This window comes from Ammodytes marinus (genome assembly GCF_949987685.1).
Source record: "Ammodytes marinus genome assembly, chromosome: 14".
In the NCBI taxonomy this organism is placed as follows: domain Eukaryota; kingdom Metazoa; phylum Chordata; class Actinopteri; order Uranoscopiformes; family Ammodytidae; genus Ammodytes; species Ammodytes marinus.
Genome location: NC_137218.1, coordinates 15,291,837 through 15,316,076, shown reverse-complemented (window position 1 = coordinate 15,316,076; position 24,240 = coordinate 15,291,837). Strand labels below are relative to the sequence as shown.

Here is a 24,240-nt window from a genome sequence, read left to right as displayed (position 1 = left end):
TATTCAGTGGCTTCTGCTTCAAGGCAGAAGGATCAATTCCTCATAGAGCTCTTGCATAATTATGGAGAGCCTAAAATGTAAAGAAAGAGAAATGTAAATGATTTTCTGAGAGAGCAAAAAACATAGCAGTCCTTTTTGTTGCCATTGTCACTAGTTTTCTTGGGAGTGTTTTTTTGTCTAAACTGTCCTGCCGCCATCCTGCACCGACATAGTGTAACCAAAGCTCTCAGACGTTTGCCCTCCCCGCCATCTGCCCACTTATTAACTGTACATGTCAGCACATACCGTCTGTTACATTGAAATGATGTCTCCTCAAAGCGACACAGCCATTTGAATCTCAGGTTTTCAGTGCGTCCTACTGAATTTCACTTTTAAATGAAGCAGGATGTGCTGTTGTGGTGTAGCATCGAATCAGGGCGCATTGGCTTAATCAGCCATATGGCGTGTTATGGATGACATGTTGAGAGAAGAGTGTTAACCCTCCTGTAGTCATCAGACGCTGGTGTTTTTTGCTCCTCGACTGTTACGATGCCCACATATGATTTTCATGTTTTTCAAGCATGCACTTACCCATGTAAAGTCTCTGGTAGCTTGTGTTGTATATTCTATAAAATCAAAAATGGTTTGAACGTGCATTGGACGTTCCCCCTCCACTCAATGTCTCTTGAGGATAAAACTAAAAACACCTCGCCTGTCTTCGTTAGGCATCCCGAGGGTGATTCCTTCACTAACATGAAAACAGGCTTATTATTTTGTTCTATGGTGAGCATCCATCATCAATTGATAATTGCATTCCTATTATTAGCATGTACTGCTCTTTCTTGATAACTGCAAGAAATGCCTTTAAAATAAAAACAAGGTAGTTCCAAGACTTTCACTTCCTGTAAATCCTCCTGTGTATTTTTGTTACATGGGCAGCCAGTTCTGTTTTGTTTCAAAGACCATCCAATTATATGTGTTGCAAAAAGGAATGTCCCAATATGGCTGCAAGTCAGGAACATGTGTTGCCCTCTCTGACAGTTTCCTTTGTTGTTGTTTGTTGCAGATTGAACAGACCATCTCCCAGAAGATCCATCAAAGACAGCTTTTTTAGCTCACATCAAATGCAAGTGGTTAGCTGAAGTGAAAAAGATTTCCCGAGATGACATTTTGTCCTTGGAACAATCAACTGAAGGGCCATCATCTCACAGACCCTCAGTAGGACAGACGTGCTGGCAAGAAACATTTGAAGGTCCACAGATGGCCTCGGCATCCTGAAGGAGTCTTTGATTGCGCCAAAAGAATCAGTCCAACATGAGCGTTCCAACTAGCTTCCAGGGACTGAGGGTCAATGTTGATAGAGGGGAAAAGATAGGAAACAAAACAAATATCCAGTTCCCCCAATCTGGGGATGATAATGCCAATCAATTATCTACAATAGGTGATCAAGTGGAAGGAGGACTGATAGAGGAAACAGGGTATAGCACAAGCTCTATCCCTCCTTTGGTCTCTCAGAGGGACTCCCCCAACAAGCTATTGATCTGGGGCTCTGAGCAGCGATGCATGGAGCCAGAGTATAGAGAGATTGAGCTTCTGGAGTGTCAGGAGATACATACATTCTTGGGAAACAGGGATCATGAGGAGAATGAGGGTGATGAAGATGATGGAGGAAGCATGAGAGATGGAAAAGACGAAGGTCCTATGTCCATATCCTCTTGCTCAACTGCCAGCTCTGCCTCGATCAAAGTGAGGAGAAATGACAATGACAGCAACAAAACGGAGAGCAGAATACAGAGAGGAATACAGAAAAGGATGACCTGTCACAGCACTGAAGAGCTTGACGCGTACGAGACAAGCTCAAAAGAGAAAAGGGACACCAGGTCAGGAAGTGCGGGAGACCGGGAGAGACGGAGAGGAGGCCTGAAAGAGTCCAAGTCGGAGACCAATGTGTTCGTCTCCAGTCTGTCTGCCGTTTCCTTCAGTGGGAGCCTGTCAAGTGCGTTGGATAGTAGTGGAGAGGCACAACTGTCACTCAACTCCAGGACCAACCCTTATCCCAATACAAACAACACTACCTCAGTCCAGACCAGAAGACAGGCATGCCCTGTAGATGCCAACCAGACCTCACCACCATCGCATCCTCAGGAGAAACATGGCCGTCCTCAATACTTCAGCCAGGATCAAAGACAGGAGGAGGGAGGAAGTTATCATAGATATGGATTGTCTTGTGACGGGGGGCTCGGCCAAAGGAGGAAGGCCGGATTTGAGGACAGGGTAGTGCCACCACGACGGCAACAGCTGGTCAGACCCCTCTGTCAGACGGAGATGGGGAGATCTAGAAGCTTAGCACAGCCCACCACTCATCATCAACCCGAGACAGAGCAACCCTCTTCCCCCAAAAACCCTCCGGACTCACACACTAATGAGTCAAACAGAAAGTTTACCAGATCGTCTTTACGTGAACCATCAGATTTTTCATCCCTGTACATCCCATCTGGAAACTCGCAGCCCAGGCAGTCCAACCAGACAGCAGCCCAGAGGGAGGCTCCAATGGTGGAAAAACAGCCAGCTACAACTGCATGGCATAAGTCAAGTCCTCCCAATCCTTCCACCATGGAGAAGAGACCCCAGACTCAACTCACATACAGAAGGCATTGCTCCAGTCCCAACAGAACAGCGGTTGATTCCAGGTCTTCTACCCCTCCCCATTCCCCTCTCAGGACGCCCCAGGGTTCACCGCGCAGGCAACCCTCCACGTACCTCGTTTCCAGGAATATCTCTGGAGTGGTTAGACACATCCCGTCGGGATGCGACTCTGCTGTGACAACATCAGCTCAGGGCTATGGCAACAGTTGCCTGAGAGCACCAGTTTCAACCAATATAAGCACAAGTGGAATCCCAAAAGCGCCTCTTAACAACCAGCAGAGCTCTAACCACAACCCTGTTTCCAAAGAGAGCTCCCCATCGCCCAAACTTAAACCTAAAGGAGTTCGACCCAAAATCATCACCTCTGTCCGAAAGAATCCTCAGTTTAAACCCCAGGCTTCCGACGGCCCTTATCAGGTGTCCTCTCTTCCATCCAGACCCACAGCATACACACACAGCCAAACGCCCACCTCTTTCAGAGAAGCCTCTAGAGACCCCTCCAAGTCTGATGCAGAAGGCAGGGGAGCCCCAGTGCTCAGTGCCTCCAATTTGCTTTATGACAAGTACCGTCAGGATATGCAGAAAAACATCTTCCAATCAGGAATGCTGACCAGGAGTATCAGGCCCCCCGGACACACACACACTGTCCCCCCTGCACACACACACAGCTACACAGCCCCCCCAAAACTGTCCAGCAAAGCAGACAACTTCTATGGGGTGCCATCTGAGGTGAGTAATACGTGCAGGCTTCACTACATCTGATTATAAGATTATTATTATAAGTTAATATTGTAAGAGGATTAGAGGAATGAAGCTTGCATTCTGAATTATATTGTAATAAATACACTATATATCATATCAAAGGCTTTTCTATTATGATGAGATCCAGTGTAATCCACTGTCAAAGCACATTCACAAAAACCACAAAGAAAGAACAGACATAGGGTTTTATTATGATGACTCCTATATCAATTAGCCAGATATAATTACTTTGTGATAAACAGTATCTTATATAAACTCAGTAGAAAAAACAAACCTCTTTGGTTATATGTTTGATGACTTCGCATGTCAGTATCGCTAGCTGCTGTCCATAATTTAATTGCCACAGTGAACCATGTATAATTGATCACAGCTCTTCTGCATTTTAATTCCCACTCTTACGAGAGCTAGCTGCTCATTATCGCTTTAAAATCATCCCATATTGATTCTGATTAAATAGCTTGATTTGGCATTCATATTCATACTGTACAGCATCAAGCACCAGCATGTGGAAATCAATTCTTAATGCCTTTTGAAGTACAAAGCCCACAGGGACAATATGATTCTGGCAGGCTTTATGTGTCACTGCATGTACTGTATGTCAGCATTTTGTCCAGCATACAGGGTAATGCTGTTGAGAGACACTACTGAATTATGTTAAACAGGTCCAATTTGATGTAAGTGAATTCTTATTAGATACTATATGGTGTATTTTGCATATAATCAGCCAAAGCATATTCTAAATATTTGGCTTTTCACACATAGGGGAGAACGGGGTTATATGTCACAGGGGTTGGTTGTCACATTCGTTATATCTCGGCACCAGAAGGCGTTGTCTGTGAAGTGTTGGTATTGAAATATCCTGAATTGGGATCAGAGGTCACTTACATAGTTATCCTTGGAGTTAGACAGCTGAATTTGAGGTGGGAGGACTGTTTGTGTTTGTCATGTCAAATTGAAAATATTTAGCTCCTCAGTATTTTTCTTCTAGGCTTTTACACAATGGGTTTATAACAAAACACTTGTTACCCTTAAAATGTGTGAAGTGTAAGCTATAGTTTAGATGGTTGTTAGCTAGCAAACTATTTGTTGGATGGTTCCAAGCCTTGATGATGAAATTCCAGTTGGGGTTGGTCATCACATTTGTTGGGGTTATTGATTGTCACATGTTATCCAAAGGCTGCAGCTAGGAAAGGAACCCAATAGGGAAAGAATATTTCAAGCTGTTTCCTCACTGACACCCTAGAGAAGGAAAGAATAGAGCAGGAAAGGGCAGCTAGCATACAAAAGAAAAAAAAGGGTGACAAATATTTTTTTTGTTCTTTTTGTTACATAGGCTGGTCTTAATATGGCTTTCCTGTTTGTTTATTCCTTGCTCATTTTCTGTTAAGATGCATTAAGTTTTGTGGGCCTTTTTCTTAACTTGACAATGCAATTCATAATTAATAATAGATAGATAGATAGATAGATAGATAGATAGATAGATAGATAGATAGATAGATAGATAGATAGATAGATAGATAGATAGATAGATAGATAGATAGATAGATAGATAGATAGATAGATAGATAGATAGATAGATAGATAGATAGATAGATAGATAGATAGATAGATAGATAGATAGATAGATAGATAGATAGATAGATAGATAGATAGATAGATAGATAGATAGATAGATAGATAGATAGATAGATAGAAGGTAAAAACAAATCCAGGAGACAATTATCTGATAGCATTCATAAGTTGTTAATTTCATAACTTTGATCTATAGATGGGAAGATCTTCCAGTCTTAAAGGCAGTAGTGCTGAGGACGCACTGCAGGCCCGGACAGCCGCGCAGGCCGGAGGGAGCGGCAGTCTGCTGCGTTCCGGCAGAGGTCTGCGTCTGGGCCTCGGAGCCGTCACCAGGACGACCACTGCTTCAGCAAAGGGCAGGGCTCCTGCTCAAGGTCAAAGGTCAATGCTTGTCTTCAGCCAGCCAGTCCAACCTGTCAGCCCAGCGACCAATCAGAAAAGCCAAGATAACACAGGTAATACCATACTATACGTGCATCGCCTCACCTCATTATCATGTCTCGAACAGAAAAACAACTGGAATGTCAGATGGAGCCGGCCTACGGTACACATCAGATTTTAATTTCAGCAGACCAACATTTCACATCGTAGATTTCACAGGAGATACCTTCTCTTTCTTCTCCCCCTGCAGCAACAAGCAGTGGTGGGACTGTTTCCCCCCTTAAATTGGCATTAGATGAAGGCAGCTCATTAAAATTGCGTTCTCTGAGATTAATTTGGGTTGATCTGATTGGAAGGGGGATTTAAGAAGTACTCTGAGGGGACTCTTTCTGCTCCAGAAGGCTGCCATCTCCAAAACAAAATAAATAAATAAAAAGCATGCTGACACTTTCTCTCTTCAACAAAGCCAACATTTCTTATCCAGGGGCCTCATTTATAAACGTTGCGTACGCCCAGGAGAGGGCGCACGCCAATTTCTAAGCAAATATTGGGATTTATAAAAACCAAACTTGACGGGAGATGTGCGGTCCTCCACGCAAACTCTGACCCATGCGTACGCACAGAAAGTGGAGAAAGGAGAAACGGCGACTCCGTCGGCACATGTATGAAGTGCGAGAACGAATGTGTTTGTGTAAAATGTATCCAGATAGGCCTATTATAAGCCATGTAGGTCTATCATATATTGGGAGTTCCTTTGCAAAACGGATGAAGCCATTCTTACAACTAATGAACAAATGCCTCCACGGATTTTTCCATGGAGTGATACCAACAAAAACAAAACTAATTAGGATCTTAAATAGCCTACAAACGGAGACATATGAGTGCAAATAAAAACAAAATAGCAACGTTCGAATAAGCTCTGCAGTTATTAAAGAATAACCTATCTGCATGTTGTGGAATTAATTCTGATAATATTGAGGTGGAATACAGCCTATTACTTTTACACTGACGCTGTTCTCGATGCCTCAGTCAGGCAGACAGGAGTGCACCTTTTCATACACTAATGATAAGCCTACTGTACATCACATAGGCTACTGTGATTTTTTTCACGGCTTTTAGTCCGTTTTATCTATGTGTTTTTCTTTGTGTTTAAGCACGTCGCAATTGTGTTTTGAAAGGGACTGTGAAGTTTATTATTAACCCTCCGCCGCCCGTCACTGCCCCGGGATGAATTCTCCGAATCTGTATCTCATGGGGGGTCTCAGTGCCCCCCGCTCGTGGCACAAACACTGTTGTGTGAGGATATGCACTTGTTTGCGTCCACTTTTATGTCGGATCACTTCTTTTTATTTCGGCCACAGCGTTCACAGAGATCGCCACAGGCTGCACTCTATCGCCTTTACGCTCACACTGCCACCAAACTATATTTTCCCTGTTCGCCACTTCTCCAACGGGTACTTCGGGGTGACCGCAGTGATCCACACCGTGTGGAGTTTATTTTTCCATTTCCCTTTCAGTCGGCGATTGCCACTACCGCCTTCATGCACTCAGTAAATGATATTAATTCGGGCGTGTCGATGACTATGTATGGGTAAATATGGGCGGTACGTGAAGCCCGCAAAGGCTGCGCCACATTTAGAGTAGATTGTGATGTATAAAGGGAAACAGGCGTAGGACGTGAGTGCGCACTGTTTTATAAATCCGAATATTTTTGTTCGCACGTACATCCTACATTTCTTCCGTACGCCAGCTTCCACGTGAATCCCACGCAAAGCTTTATAAATGAGGCCCCAGGCGATTCAGATACCACCCCAGTCACAAGTCAAGATTTACATTACAGCCGGACTGTCTGACTGGAATATTGAAGTATAAAATGTGCTCATCGCCTCGCTATGCCATTTATCACCTCCATGCATATTTTATGTGCTCTCTCCCTGAGTGCGATAACCTTGACAAAATGGCATACATTTCAAGTCAAGTCACTTTTATTTAAGTAACCCAATATCATAAAAAACGGTTTTGCCTCGTGGGGCTTATGTACGTACAATCACAGATAAACGCACTACAAAACAAGCACACACAGAATTGATCAGCATTGTGTTATCACGTGGGACATGGTTCCCTTATCATAATCCCTATGAATACATGTAGTATGTTGTGTCGGTGCTGCTCTGCCCACTGGCAACTACAGGCTTTGAAGTGCGAAGTAATAAACACCTAAGTAACATCAATGTCTTCCAGTTTGATTCATCCTTATCCCTGCTGCACCCTGCCCTATACATACAGTACATTGCCTGGATGAACACCAGCAAAATATATATATTACATATACTGTACGTAGCAAAAGCATTGGTCAGCATGTTGTGTATCATTGCCAGTCCATGTATGTATGGGCTATTATGTAAGTGTATCCATCTCCCTTGGGATATCTGTTTATCCTATTCCTCTTCATCACTGTTAATTACTACTTGTAAGGCTTTTGTGAAGGGACATCTCTTCACACATATTATAGTAACTATTGTTGAAAAGTCAAAGTACTCCAGCGACTCACATAATTACTGTGCAGGGTGTAAAAATCTGGGTTGTTATGATAGAGGATCATCCACTTAAAGGACAGGCTGTTTTTTGTTGAAGCTATACTGTTAACGTCTGCTCATTGAGGCTCTCTTCCTCCCTTCTAAGCAGCAATGAAGCGCTGTGCTTTGCTCGAGTAGTTCTGCAGAGATTGCAAGGCACTCGAGTATCACATTTTATAACACGCAATTTGACGCTTGGCGGGGGAAATCCATACAGGTTGTCGCAAGTTACCTTGGGCTGCAATTAAAATGGGCTGGTCATTAAGGTGCTCATCCGATGCCGACCGTCCCCATCGACTTCCCTGAGCCCAATCTACATACTGCAATTTATCTCAACTTCTTGGGATGTGCATTCTTTCAGTGAAAGCCAATGGATGTTTTAAGATTAATTTCCTTGGGATTTATTGGAGAAATGCAAGGTAGTGTTTCAGACCTGCTGGAAAAACCAAAGTGGTTTTATTCAAATCTTTGGGATGGCTGACGGGAGTAAACAGCAATGCAAGAAAAACACCCTGGGTTTTTATGATTTATGATGCATTTTTCAAATTCACACTTCCACACATTTTAGTCCTGGGAGAGCTACTTTATCCAATAGAGTGTATTTTGCAGGTGTGAGCTGTGGAATAAGAAAGTGACAAATGGAAGCTGAAGAACGATACCGAGACAAAGTCATGGAAGGGCTGAAATAATACAATCCACCAGAATAAAGTGAAGCAAAGATTGAGAGAAGGACGGAATCAAATTCTTATCAATAATTTGATTTTGATGAATAATGTGTGTTTTCATTTAGCAGGAGCCCTGGTCTGTCATATCTAGGCTAAATAAGATGTTTGTCAGGCTCACTTCTCGACCTCGTTGCTCAGAGGGAATTAATGGGGGGAGGGGGAGAGGAGGGAAATGAGGACATTTATCTTTAATGATCCTGACCTTCTCACTCAAGAAGAGCGGGCTCCAATCGAATAAACAGACCAAATTGCATATGGGAAGATATTGAGGAAGGTGGAAAAGAGGCAATTGAAGAGTGAGCAGTGGCACTGGTGAGGCTGGAGGGGGAATAACACTGGTGACGTTTCCCATTCTTTCTGTCCCACTTTGTTCCTCTCTACCAACAGAGCTTGTGTTCTCCCTCACAGAGATTTTCTGTCTCTCTTGTATGTGATGTGGTGGCTCCCCCTCGGCTGTAGCATGAGCACATAGCTGTGCCAAATAGGGAGGAAAGAAGGGCTGCCTACTTTATCTCCTCAGCCAGCAGGGGATAATGCTCTTCTTCTGCCCGGGATCTAAAACCTTGTACTGCAGGCTGTGGTAGCCAAAATGGGACTTCTTTTCCAAGGCCTGTGGATTCTACCCACTGCCCCACTGTGTGCGTGTGAGTGTGTTTGTGTGTGTGTGCGTGTGTGTCCAGCCTTGGTTGTTCATGCTTGCACATTTCATCTGTCTTGCTGTTGTAAACCATAGATAACCGAGTGGGAGGATTTCTCCCCATTGCTGACTGACAATAGCTGCCACTATGGAGCTGTGATTGCTTTTTTTTATCCCTATTTTCTATATTATGTGTTTCTTTCGTCTCTCTTTCTAATCCACCTTTCATTTAAGCTTTCTTTGCTGGTGTTCAGTCCAGAAAGCAGGGTGGCACAGAGCCACGGCTTGTATGCGGCTTCGGGTAACTGCAGTGAGAATCACTGTAATACCTAACGAGGAATGTAATGAAGTGTAAACACAGGCAAACACAGTGTACGTATTGGAAATATATATCGGCTATGTCCTAAATTGTGGGTGTCATATCGAATGTCATTACAGCTTTGGCTTTGGCAGAAACTGCTGGCCGCTTGCCCGGGCCTGCAAGCACAGCCTGAGCCAAAAGCAGCTGTTAGCACGTTGTTGTGTAAATAGTTTTTTTTAAATTATATTTGCTTGCGGAAGCAGTCTGAGCCATAACACAGAAAACGTCCTAGTGCCCACTGAAAGCTTAGTCAACACAGAATGATGAATGATTCATTGGGGAAATCAATATCACATCTATGCACAATCACCTGCATTCTGATGGCATGTGATTGTTGGTTAGTGATTTAACTGTAGTCACTCAAACACACACACACATGCACACGCACACACACACACACACACACACACACACACACACACACACACACACACACACACACACACACACACACACACACACACACACACACACACACACACACACACACACACACACAATTACATGTCCCTCTTGAACAATTTTTCTCTTTTTTCACAGTTTTGTAAAATAACAGCCAGTCAAATAATAAACAACCAAGTTTCTCTTCATGTTGTGCTCACCTTACAGATGACCAGGTTTTCACCCAACATGTTCCTGCTCCAGCCACAGGCATGGCTACAGCAGTCCAGCCCCAGCCCCAGCCCCAGTGTGCGGCCTCCAGGTCTGTCCTTCCCAAAGCCAGCCAGTCTGGCCTGCGCGCCCCAGGCTTCAGCTCCAGCCGTCAGCCCGCCGGTCGTCTGGCGGCCTTTGGCTTCGTCAGGAGCTCCAGTGTGTCCTCCGTCTCCTCGGCCCAGTCCGCTGACAGCACACAGAGTGACCGTGACTGCAGGACAGCGGCTCACCGTGAGTCCACTCAACACAAATACACTGCAACCATTTGTGAGATTTGATTCCTATTCTGTTTTTCATTTACCCCCCCCCCCCAGCATGTGCTTGTTTATCTTGTCTGAACTTTTTTGTTTTATATACAATGCACTGGTATAGGTATGTTAATCTCAATGGTACCTCCACTAACACCTACTTTATCTCTACATCATGATGAGTATTAAAACCACACTGTCTTGATTGCCGTCTTCTATGTATTCCCCTCATAATTATAGTTTGCATAAACAGCCCCCTCCCACGTTCATTATGTTACAGTTTGCTTTCTCTTCCTGAGCTCCGCCCCACTCACAATTTATTCTTCAAAGCCTCAGGTCAATAACAATGGTAGAGCTACAGTTTTGCAAAGCACATTTTTCTATACAGCATGAGGACATGACTTATGAGATACTATGTCTGGCTATAGACATTGTTAGTTAAGTTGTTAGTAGTTGGGCATAATGAATGGACTAGTGTCATTGATTGTTCAATCATTCATTTGTTTGTGTTTGCATATTCAGGGAACACGATTGACCCAAATAGGGGCACCAATATGACGATTCATATTATTTATTAATTGTATAATGTATATAATATTATATATATGCCTTTTTCTCTAATTATTTTTGCAATTCATGAGTAAATGGTGATGACATGCTGCAAAGTTGGTGTAATTGAACAGCTTACACGGCCACTTTTCTATCTTTAATGTTTGTTCAAAAAAATGAACAGAGGATATCATTCCCCAGACTCATCGGTAATGATAATAAAGGTTTGCGCTGCAGATTCAGTCCGCATTAGCAGAGATTGTAGGATTATTTGTTAAATTTTTCCCACTCATGGAGAACTAGAGTCTGACTTGCAGTTGTGATTTCAGAGCTGCTGGTGGGTTAGTTGGCTGGATTTGTGGTAGCTGCATGTGTTTTTAATGTGACCTACATAGGGGGAAGCTTGTTCTTCTTCTCCCAGTTACAGTTGACGTAAGCACCTCCACTCTCACGCACGTCAGGCCCCCCTCCTGTTATGTCATCACTCCTTCCCTTTGCTCCCCCCCTTTTGTACTCATACTTATTTCATCCCTCTTGTTTCAAGGGGAGGGGGGGGGACTCCCTTGGGTCTCCAGATCTCCATGATTTTTTTTTTGTATCCCATTCTTTTGTTGTTGGCATGAAGCTTGTCATATAGGCTTCATACAGCCCCAGAACTATTTATATTGATCAATATATGTTCCATGTTTGAGTAAATACATTATAGGAGGAAGGCGTTAATCAATGGGTAGAGCTCTAATTGCGTTGTGAGTATTGACCAAGTGTGCTGGCATTTGTGTGTGTGCAATAAAGCTGAAGATTATCAGTGGATATCTTGATAAGCAGAAACATTCATTTGATAAGGTGCCTTACATCAAGGCTCAAGTTTTTAAAGTAAATTTGTGAAATGACAATCGACAGTCTAACACCAGTCAATAGCAGAGCAGTAATGAGCAGAAATAATATGTTGCCATGGCACTTGGGTCCTTGTCTGTCATCAACTGACTCTCGCAGATACAGACTTTGATTTTTCTATTTCTGTTTGGTGCAATCCAACAGATACATACAGTGACCTAATATCTTGCTTGTTATGACATTGTCTGTCTAAGCAGCTGCCATTATCAATGTGCAGATTTCCCACCTACAGATCAGAACTATATGAATTTGCACTGCTTTTATAAATATAGCCACCAGAGAAACACATACACACACACACACACACACACACACACACACACACACACACACACACTCACACACACACACACACACGCTCCATACTACAAAGCGAATGAACACCTGCCAGCTGAACACAAACGACCAAAAGTTTTTAAAGTAGTGCCTGCAGCGGAATGTTCCTCTTCCTGCTGCTGCTCAGAGCACGGTGAGACCGAAAAGGAATCAAAGGTGAAAGACATGGCAAAAGATTAAAGGCTTTTGATGTTCATTTTCGTGTGGCTGTGTGTGTGTGTGTGTGAGAGAGAGGGAGCAAGGGAGAGAGACACACAAGCACAGTGAGAGAGGCATGAAGCAAGAGCAGGAGCATTAACTTGCACTTTTGAGCTGTGAGGCATTTTAACTCTCCGCTCTATTTGAACCTTCCAGACTAAGGTGAGCTCGACCGTAGAGGCCGCCCCGTCTGCCCCAGTGTGTGACCACCTGTGTTGCGCTTCACCCATAGGTTGTCTGATGGCTTTTTTTTGTCTAACTTTTCTCTCAGGAATTGGGGAAAATATATGTATATATTTTTTAGATTCAAACTATGCATTGCCCACTTCTGGACATGCTACAGCCATCCTACATTTGACGATGTGTTAAACTATGTGTATGAAACTGGCCAGATATACATATACATTACTATATATATAATGTTCGGTTGCAGCAACGAAAAAGAAAAAACCTTAGACTTTTCTTTTTCTTTCTTTTTCGTTTGTTTTTTGTCTTTGTGGGGACTTAGAAAAGCTGAAAGTTCAAAGTAAAGCCCTTCCCTGATTTGAATTTCAAATATTATCAATTACATCCCAAAATAATTGAATTTTGGAAACTATTATCTAGCTACCCAAGTCGGTCGTATGTGAAATATTGGGGCATGTTTCTGAGTCACTGCACAAACCCATTTGTAGAAGTTAAGTCGAGTGGTAAACAAGCTTATAGGTTTACTCTTTTCCAGAGGCTCTCTGTTCAATCTACATTTTTATTCTTGCATGCTGCGTGCACATAGGTGAGTGTGTGGAAGTGTGCCTGCGGTGATCGTTTTTGCGATGCCAGATTTTGTTTCTCCTCTAACACTCAGGGATCTACCCTCTCTGACTCAGATCAAAGACGGGCAGATTGACAGATGAGTTCACACACACACATCCTTCCATCAAGGATGTTGGTGGAGCCGCAGCAAACTCAGTACCTCCATTATAGAGATAAGAAAGGCTAGCCTCAGTTTTCAGCGTTTCTACCCATTGATCTGAAAGCAAAGCGGACTCCATTAGGGCTCTGGGTGATACGGATAGGAGAGATCATTAATGAGTAGTAAGCGATCAGAGGGAAAGGATTGCTGCGCTTCAGCAAAGTGGGTTAGTGTATTTGTCCCAGGAGTGTGAACTCCCAACTGTCGTAGCTCGTCAACCTGTCATGATCAATGCGTATAATGTGTGTGCATGGGCAATTCTGCCTGTGGAAAGGAGGGTGGTGTGGCAGACGAAAAGGAATACTTGGCGGCTTGGGGGATTATGCAATCATGTATACAGGCATATTTAGGTCATAATCACAACATTAACGCTTTCACACAGAAAACATATTTTTTCACTTACTCCCCGTAAGCCGTGCACTTAGTCATGGTTTTACTTTTCATGTTTTGAGAAAGCATGCTCTGAGATTTGTGCCATGCACTCCAATAGCATTTCATTTAATGTGATTTTGTTAGGAATTTACATTAAAATAATTTAAGCAAAATCGGTTGAATGAGAAAGTAGTTCCAAGCAAAGCGGTTAAAGCTCCTGTAGATTTCCAATGCTGTGAACACAACAAACATAACTCCATTCAAAGGCACTGTATTGACATGGGGGTTGGCATTTTAGGGATGTGTTCTGTAACTTGGGTGGGCTTACACTAATATTGCGGGTTTATTTTATAGCTAGCCTTTCGAGATATACCGTAGATTATTTGGAGTGAACTGGAAACAATTTCTTACGCACACTCCCACTATACGTTAACCAAGGTGACTTTGAACTATGCTCTGTTTGTATATAAGTATGCATGCAAGTACATGTGCTTGTCTAGAATCTGGGGGGGGGGGAGTATTATATAGCTTACTCTATATGACATTGATTAGCCATTAACCCAATCCTTCCTTTAGCCCAGCCGCTGACAGTCCGTCAAGGTGTTTCAGGGATGTGTGTGTGTGTGTGTGTGTGTGTGTGTGTGTGTGTGTGTGTGTGTGTGTGTGTGTGTGTGTGTGTGTGTGCATGTGCATTAGACTAACAAACCTGAGAGATAGGTTGTTAATTCCACTGTGATTGACAGACTCCATTACAAAGCAGAACGGATGCATGCTGATGAAGCCTGTGCCTCTGAGCCACCGCCGACTCACTGACGGAAACTCAATAGCCAAAGCAAACTTTGTATTATGAGAGCCTTATCACCTCTATCCCTCCTGTGGTAATGAAATGATAGTGTGTGGAATCGAATGAACCAAAGAGAAAACTGAGCAGCAGTCAGCTAGATAAAAGCAATTCAATGAACAGGCAGGGCAGAGAGGAAGGGGGGAAAGTTATTGAGGAAAAAAGAGCGGAAGGAGAGAGAAGCAATGGAGGGATTGGCGCATGGGGAGGAGAGTGGATGCCATACCCCAGATGCCATGGCTCAGATCTGGTCTGTGACTCATGCTAGCACGCCGTGAACAGATGGTTTCTTTTGGTGCATGTGCACACGCAGATATATTCACAATTTGCGTATGCACACACACAGCACATATCCATACACACACAAAACACACATACACACACACACACACACAGTAGTGGAGCAGCAAATTAGATGGGCCAATTAGATATGGCTGCCATTCTGAGGCTGAGGAGAGAAGAACCAACATGGCAGAGGCTTTAGTGAAGCTGCAGAGCTGTGGCAGTGACGCCCAGGCTCAATGGGCTTGTTCATTAACTGATAAACTCCCAGCGTATTCCATCCAGCTCCATGTTAATCACAGTTTATGAGCTTAACTGATGATCCCGACTGACAAAAACATCGGGAATGCGAAGACAGGAGCAATCGAAATCAGATAAACATGTAAATCTGCTGTTAAGCCCAAAACAAACAAAAATACAGATCATAGTGTACTCCTAGGTGTTGTGTTGTGTACATATCATGTTAATGGGAATCATTCTAAAGATTAATAGGATATGTCCAGCAAAATAAACTATGTCTGTGATTCTGCATTGTGCCTGAAAAGAGCCTTGGTCAACTAATTTCTATCAAATAATTAACACAACAGCATCTCCCGCTGAGCAACCCTCATTTCTGTCTGCATTGCCAATGAATTGCTTTTAGTTCCACAGTATGTGTAGGCTTTTCCGCCCTAGCTTCTGCCTATTCTATTTCTAGTGCAAAGAAAAAAGAAAAAAGAAAAGAAATGTAGGCATCCTGTGGACATCACATAATCTCACACAATTTAAATTTATTTGCCCCTATGCTTCAGTTTAATGCTCTGTTGTGTCTTGCAAAGCAGGCAAATAATATATATGTAAATAATGTATACTCTTTCACAATATAATTGAGTAAGAGAGCTTTAATAATAAAGCTGTGCAAAGGATTTTCGAATAGAATGAGGCAAAATGACTATTAGCTATATAAGCCATTTTGTCAATGTATGACTCTATTTGGAGAATGTATGTGGTGCCTTATCTTGTATTAGCTATTTAATGTTTCCTTTAGCTTGAATAGTAGCTCACTGTCAGCTACACGTGTTGCGGTATTGGTTATGAATAATAGCTTTGTTTTTTTGTTTTGTTTTATGCTCTTTCCAGTGTTTGTCTTTCAACCATTTGTTTTAGACTTCAAGCAGTAGGCTACATGGAGCTGGATTGTAACTCAAAAACTCAAAAATGCCAAATGCACGACTTTAACACTTGCACCACCTACAGGAATACATGTTACACCTACAGTTTTTTGTTTTTTATACCTGCCCTAATATAAAAATATGTAAATACAATTCAGTATGGCTGTAAAACAGCAAACGGAAGGTTCTTGTAAAAACACATTTTAGTTTTTCTTATCTAAACATTAATTGTCTATGTTTTTGTTGTGTTTCTTGGTGTAAGGCCAACAAGTGATAGTGCACTGATTTTGCCAAAGCATCACCTCTATCCGTCTTCTCTTTGGGTGGTAATGAAATAATTAGTGATGGTGTGCTGATTTCCCTACAGTTACTTTCACACTGTCAGCGAGGGCTATGGTTGTCTGAAAATCTAAAAGGCACGCACATTTTTTTGCTGGAGAGACTCTGGTGGAAAACAACATGCCATTTACCTATATTCTATTACATCTTGATAGCAGCAGACCTAGGTATAGTTGCCTCAGTTAGTCATTTCACACAGATTTTGACCACACACTAATTGAAAGGCACAGTAATAAGAGTTTCCATGTACCATACAGTCACCATCATCCGTAAATTCCTCAGATGCCCTCTTTTTGTATACCATAACTTCAAAGAATTATAAGTTCCTCATTCTTTCCAGATCTGGCTTAACCCTTTTCTTACTCTGATTTTTTTTAGACTACACTTACAACGCCATTTGACCAGTTTCCGCTATCACCAAGGTCTTCCCTTTTAATCTTACCATAACAGCAGAATTACATGACATATCCATCTGGTTGGAATGAACCTTTAATCTGGTGACATCTGAGTCCTGACAGATGATATGACAGGAGGCCAGTTGATGCTGCTGTCAGCTCCACTGTTACCGATCTAATCTATCTCACAATCTGTAGAACCAGGTATTTTGTCTCGGCAGCGCAATTACTTTGTGCCTTATCTATGCAGCGTTAACCTTGCCGTTCACACACAGAGCTGAGGATGCACAGTTGCACACAACTCACCAACCATGAATCTTATTCACTTGCCACATGCATGCTGTTGTCAGTTAAAGCTCAACATTCAACCGAAGTATAATAAATCATATCAAGTTTGAGCAAAATGTGGATTAAGGATGCATTTTGACGAATGATCTAGCAAATTAATCTAAATCCAATATGTGAAGCTCCAATATCTTAATTTAAAGAAACCAGGGCGGATGAAGCAGTTTATTTTAATTTTGGTTGATTATTTCCAGCAAATATTGTCTTAAGAGAATAAAAGCATTATTTAACATCATGTTAAGCAACATATTTCAGACATATTTCCGTATTCACTGTGAGAGAATATAAAAGATCAGAGGAATGGTTAATAACAGGGTGACAACAAGTGCCTCATACTTTGTGACTGATGGATGAAGAGTGACACACTATAGCGGCTTCAAACAACTGACAGGACGCACCGATTAATAAGCATGGCAAATTTGTAAGCTCTGATGAATACAAACTTCAAGTTTAATTACACACAATGTCTTCTGTATTTAAGAGTGCTGAGTAAAACTGCCGTGAGGACATGTAGTCTAATTAAACAGGCACACCTCCGGTTAGACTTCTAATCAAGTGTATGATCACTGCCTTTCTCTAAAAAAACTGGAAATTTCTCTTGGATTCAGTTGTTACTGTGGTTCACACCTCAGTTTTCATTTTGTAGTTGCGTCCACACACAATTATAATATGGAAGAAACATAAAGCATTCATTAAAATGACCTGAGAAACGTCACAAAACACACAATATATGTAAAGGCAGCCAAAATTGTGTCATTCCAAATAGCAAGTAACCTACAATTTAGGATTAGTTGTTAATTATTTGTTTGTTTGTTTCCGTATGACTAGCTTATAAAATATGATGCATTTTTATATCGAATAAACTATCCAGTACATCTACATGAAATAAAATTTGCTCCACCTTGGCCAGCTACACATTTAAAATGCTCGTAATTGCACACATAACAATTATAAAATAAAATGATGTACAAAATATTATCACTCTTTTGTGAAGTTTATGAGCACATCTTACTACACTGTATTCAACTTAGAAATGCCTTTTGAACATTGATGAAATCAATTAATTCCTAGTCCCTTAACGTCAAACCAAGCGCATCAGCTATCCCTTAAAATCCCAATGAATCATTTCGTGCCAGATGCTGTTTCTTTCTTTAGCATACAGTGCAACCTAGGATCTATGTTTTTGAAGCATCAGAGCTATTTCTTTGGCATGTCAGCACTGCCAGCTGTTGTGCACCTGCAGTGTGTGCTGTGTGTGCTTCGATCAGCGTGGACAGACTGCACCGTGATCACTTCCTTCAGGACAACAAGGGAATTTCTTTTGAAGATTTTAAATGTGCTGACTCAGCTGACAAGCACAGAGCGCTTGACGCTACAGTGAAGAAAAAAAATAACACCACCAAGTTTGGATATCCACCATCAAATTAAGACTCGCCCAAGCGACGTGCACCTACTTTTTTCCGTATTTTCCGTATACACCAAGGGGTTAACTCTCAGAATGCACATGGATTCAGTTTATCTTGTTACCCCAAAATCTGTATCCTCTTCAGTCTGTGTAAATAGGGCTGAGATATGAGCCAGCATTATTCTTCTGGCATTCATTTGCTATGAGGTGCAAACTGTTCCAATAAAATGGCTCCCGTCTGAACAGGAAAAACCTGCTGTCTTTTCTTCTTTTTGTTTCTACTTCTTCTTGGTCCCTTTTTTAATATCTTATGGATCTTCCATCCATCAACATAATAACCCCAGCTTGCCACCGGCTCCGTCGCAGCACCATTCTTTCATTCCCTCTCATTGCTCCTTTGTTTGCTTCATCCTGATCTCATATGCTTCCTCCTCCTCCACCTCACACAGTGATATCCATCTTCGACTGGCATTTTGCCCATCAGTGATGCATATCAGCTGCCTCTTACCGTTAATGGATTTTGTCCCATTTTTCTCTCTTTCTCTAAGCCCCTGAAATCCATTCTCCTTTGTATCATTCACAACATACCCCGACTTAGTGTCACTGACTATACCCAACGTCATCATTAACTCCTCATCCCTCTGCCTTGAGACCTGGAAATGTGTCCCCACATGCCTGACCTATGACTAATGAGCACACTCCTCATTCATATCCACAAGACAATTGATCGGTGGCAACAGCAGAAAATGCACCATGCAGAAGATTGTCTTTCACCTGAAGCAAAATCATTTAATAATCTGTTATTTACAAACACATTTTTTTAAATGTTATATTTAATTTGGAAGTCCTGTTGACATCAGTGATTGCAGAGCTCAGTAATGACAGCTCTGTCCAAGATCAGATCTGGCCAGGACACACTGCCCATGCCCTTGAGCGGTTAACAAGGAGAAAATACTGTAAATAGCCTCGCTAATCAGCTCCTGGGATGACTGAATGATGCTTTTAGGAGTGTATAATGCATCACCAGGCAGTACATGATGAACTAGCAATGTTAGCAAAACAATGCACTTAAATCATAGATAGATAGAGGCCTCCTCATGTGTACTATAAAAATGTCTTATTGTTTGTGTTTTACCAGTCAAGTGTAAGCAAATTAAAAAAAAAATCTTCAGAGAAACATAATTTGACACAGGTTAAGTTACAAACAAGCATTGGCAATAATACCCCCACGGTGGGGCCCCACCCCAAACAACATTTGGAAATTGTTGAATTTATTTCCAGGTGCCAAAAAAAGTATTTTCAGAATCTATCATGGAGTATTCCATGTTTGCATACAGAATACAGTATTGTACTGTTTTACACATGGCTCAAATACTGGCACTGACCAAACACAAATCGGTTTTGTAATATGATCACAAATCACAGTAAGTGTCTTGTTATCTTTGCAACATGGTTGGGTGCACTGTGCACAGTAGGTTGCTCTGTTGCTGCCAAGCTAATGACCAAGCACTATCATATTTGCTCCAACCTGAAATTTCTGGCTGATCACAACATATAACTCGGATCGTTTCATCATCATTGCCTCAGGCACATGTCATTACACTTTTTTTTCTTCAAAGTAGCTGTCATCAAAACCTTCCTGTGGCTTGTCCATTGATCGCATGATTGATGGTTTGATACCTGGCGGCCTTGTCCACATGTTGAAGTGTCCCTGTATTTGTCAATATTGCTGTACAGAAAAGGCTGAAAATGCTGAAAATGCACTGTTATGTTACTTTGACAGCAATCGAAGTAATGCTTCCCCATCCTTGCTACTGCATTCATTCACAGTGGTACAACTTGAAGCAAATGTGAAAATGAAACAGAACCTGCTGAATCCTGATACATGTATGAAAAATACATTCTATATGTATGCCAATATGCTCATTGGTCCCTAATGGCAGGCAATATATCTAGTCAGTATTTTAAGCAATGTAATTAGCTGAAAATAATAGATTGTACACTAACATGAAGACCGTATAATTGCTTGTGTGTGTGTGTGTGTGTGTGTGTGTGTGTGTGTGTGTGTGTGTGTGTGTGTGTGTGTGTGTGTGTGTGTGTGTGTGTGTGTGTGTGTGTGTGTGTGTGTGTGTCCATGCCCCGGGAGGTGGAATAAAATCAAAGAAACAATTCATACCAATGGCAAAGCTCTGAATATATGAGGCTCCATGCAGTTCACTGTTTCTAATCCTGAGCCGTAGAGTGATTTGGCAAAAACACAAGACAATACAGACTGAAGAAAAACTTGTATATTATATTATTTTCCTAAATGTGTGGCTCATGCACCATCTCATGGCTTCTTACAGGCGGCTTTACATTACAATTGTTTACCCCCTGGCTTTTGTGTGAAGAGCAGGCAATCTGTTGAGTCATTATTGATCGGGGATGAGGAGATGAGCGGCATTAAGCAGTGTGTAAACTGTCCTGCTAGTCATTTGATAGATTACAGCTGCACTGTGGGCCGGGACGAGCGATGAACAGTGCTCTCATGAGTGTGAGTGCGCATTGTGTTTTTACTGTGTATGTACGTGCTCATGTGGAAGCATCAAAGTGCCCCTGTGTAAACATGTGTGGAGGTGTCCTCCTCCAGATTAACTAAAAGATGATTGAGTCCAGCAGCGGCAGCAGCAGCAAGACCTCAGGGTTACAAACCATTTCTCAGTCCAGTGAATTTAGACATTTAGACATTACCCATCACTGTGAGATTGCACAAAAAAACTATATGTGATTACAGATAGGAGGAAGAGAATGCAATGGAGATACAACTAATCATACGTTGATCAATATTCTGTGTATTCCAGGCCTGAGTGTGAGCGAAGAGCCTCCCCCTCACAGAGTGACCACCAGCCCTCCGTGGACAGATCACCAGAGAGGGCCACCATGTCGCAGCAACAACCTCCAGCCGCCCTCGACCCCGGCCCTGCCCCGCCGCTACCTGCCTGCCCAGCCAAGAAGCTCCCCTGGAGGTATTTTTCTTTTGTCGAAATCAAACAGCTTAAAATACCCATTTAGCTATTTAAGCTATGGGGAAGTACACACAAAGATCACACATTCAAGGTGCAGTGTGTAAAGGGAATTGATGTTTTTCCGAACAGACTAATAACAAATAATGAGGTTACTATAGAATGAATGACTAAATTCAAATTCACCTCATCACTTGTTATTGTGTAAAGACTTGAGGCAGTGGTGGATGATGATTCCATCTTTAGTAACATGTACTTGAAGGACACTGTAGTTTCTGTAAAATTCTCCAAACATGAGGGGTATAAACCATTGGTAGAGATTGAGTGTTTCAATCTAGAACTTTCACCACTAGATGTTGGGGGTTAACTGTTCTACTGTAGTTAACGGTGCCAATAAGGTCTGAACAGAATATCGCAAAAATGATCCCAAAGCACTTTAAGACAGCAAAACACTGTCGACAACATTGTTGTTTTGTTTCCAACAGGTATTTTTCCTCCCTCAGCCAAGTCTGTGTGTTACGAATGCAGACAGTGTCATGGCTGTGAGAAGATTTCTCCCATCCCAATATTTCTGTAGGCCTGAGCTGATTTTAAATGTGCTGTAAATTATTGATGAAGGAATACCTGAGGAGTCAGCCTGCAAGACATGCACAGACACCAGTTTTGTCTGTGCCATTTGTTCAGTTTTTGTCTGGCTATCTCAATACAGTACAGACCCATTGGTTTTGTCAGTCAACAGGAACATCTACCCTGCTGAAAACAGACAGCAAACCTTCTGTGCAGAGAGCCCACAAGAAGCTTTCACCTGATACTCTCTCACACACATGCACAGACTTGTGAGCCTAATCCTCAAGCTTAATTTCAATGGCAGGATCCATGATCCATATATTATGAAGATGTGGCCTCAATGGTTAAGAGATAAGTCAACAATAACTTCAGCTTAGGCCCTGAAAACAAACTGCTTCTTACTACTAGCAATGGGGTCTTCCAATAACATTGTCTACTTCTCTTTCTGCTGGTTGGTCATTTGGTCAATCTGTCTTTTAACTAATCAGGTGATCTCTTGAAGCTGAAGTCAGTGTGTGACCATGAGGTTGATGTTTGAGGTTTTATTTTGGTGACATACTGTATGCCTTCAGAAGTATTGATTCAAGTCCTAGCAGATTTTGTGAATGAATTAGCCTCAGCGATTAAGAGTTTAGTACGATACTGAACATTTTATTAGCGTCAAAATAATAGCATTGTCGCTGTGAGCATGTTAGCATTTAGCTCAAAGCAATGCGGTTCCTTTACAGCCTCACAAAGCCACCACTGTGGCTGTATACTCACATCTGTACTAATTTGAATTTGAGAAAGGGTTCATTTTAAAGTAGCTTTTACTCTGAAACTTCACATACAAGTTCAAGACAGCACTGCCGTTGCGGTTTAGTAACAGCAGCATATTGGCTTGGCACATACACTCACGCACACCATACAAACACACAAGCAAGCACAGACACACACACACACACACACACACACACACACACACACACACACACACACACATGCACACTGTCTCTGCAGGCCTGACATATCTTTTCAGGGTTTTGGGGGTGGGGGATTTGTTCAGGATCTTTCCCATTTCAGGTCTAATTAGTTTCGTTTCAAGGCCTCCCTCCTTTTCTTCACCATAGATTCCCTCCTTACTTCATCAAATCTACTGCTTTTTCTCAACACATTTCACACTCTTTTTACATAATTTACTCCTACACACTGCAACTCTGCGACAGAGTTTCCGACTGTCTTGGCTGTAAAGTGTGTAATGTCACTGTCTGAGAGCGGGGAGGTGATGGGCACATCCCCCCCACTCCCCCCCCCCGGTGAGCTCTGCTTCTCTTTGACCCTGAGTCCCCTGGGACATGGTTATGCGACAAACTACTGAGATGAAAGCAAGAGGGTGCAGAGAGATTGAAAAAAATGTTATTTGAGCGGGGAGAAAGCAGCAAAGAAATTGAAAAGGCGAACAAGGGGAGAGAGCAAGGAGTGTTCAGGGAAAGATGTTTGGTTTGGTGCTTGTCTTAGCTTGACATAAGGATTTTTTTTTTTTTTACATTTTACCGCTGAGTTTACTTTGTCATCCAAGATTAAGATGTCTTTGAGTGTTTTTTTTCTGATTAATTTATGCCAAATAACATTGGTTGTTTGTTTCCCTGTTGATTGGCAGTCGGCAGGAAGGAGTTCCAGCGAAGTTCAGAGATCACACGTTCTCTGCCGTCCTCCCCGAAGAGGCTAGCAGTGGTTCCTCCCAAACCTCAGACCCCGGGTGAGTCTTTTACCTCGTTAACAAAAAAACAGATGTCTTTATCCACCTCTACCCAATGAAATAAACATGAAAAATATGATGGTATTTAAGGCCTTTTTTCACTGTGGAGATTTTGAGTTGTCAAAGTTACTATACACATTAAGGGTGCAGTCTGTAGTGTCTTTACTAAGCCAGGTGTTGTACCCATGACAAAGCCATGAAGAACAACTATATAATTACAATATAAAAATTGCATTCTTTGCACTGATGGTCTTGTTTGCTATGACATGTAATTTTATTTTCATCAGAGGAAAAATTAGACTGTTTCATAAATATTAAAAAGTTCCTCATAGC

At 42.1% G+C, this 24,240-nt stretch overlaps 1 protein-coding gene across 1 annotated transcript in view; it reads left to right on the top strand.

Moving 5' to 3' along the window:
• Positions 1–1,293: 1,293 nt before the first annotated feature.
• mtus2a (microtubule associated tumor suppressor candidate 2a) overlaps positions 1,294–24,240 on the top strand; it is a gene marked incomplete at both ends in the record, with an annotated part of 30,119 nt that continues 7,172 nt past the window's right edge. The window contains 5 exons of the mRNA XM_080040941.1: positions 1,294–3,354; positions 5,156–5,414; positions 10,249–10,524; positions 21,441–21,605; positions 23,809–23,907. Coding sequence (XP_079897067.1) covers positions 1,294–3,354; positions 5,156–5,414; positions 10,249–10,524; positions 21,441–21,605; positions 23,809–23,907 — 2,860 coding nt within the window. The remainder of the gene's footprint in view (positions 3,355–5,155; positions 5,415–10,248; positions 10,525–21,440; positions 21,606–23,808; positions 23,908–24,240) is intronic.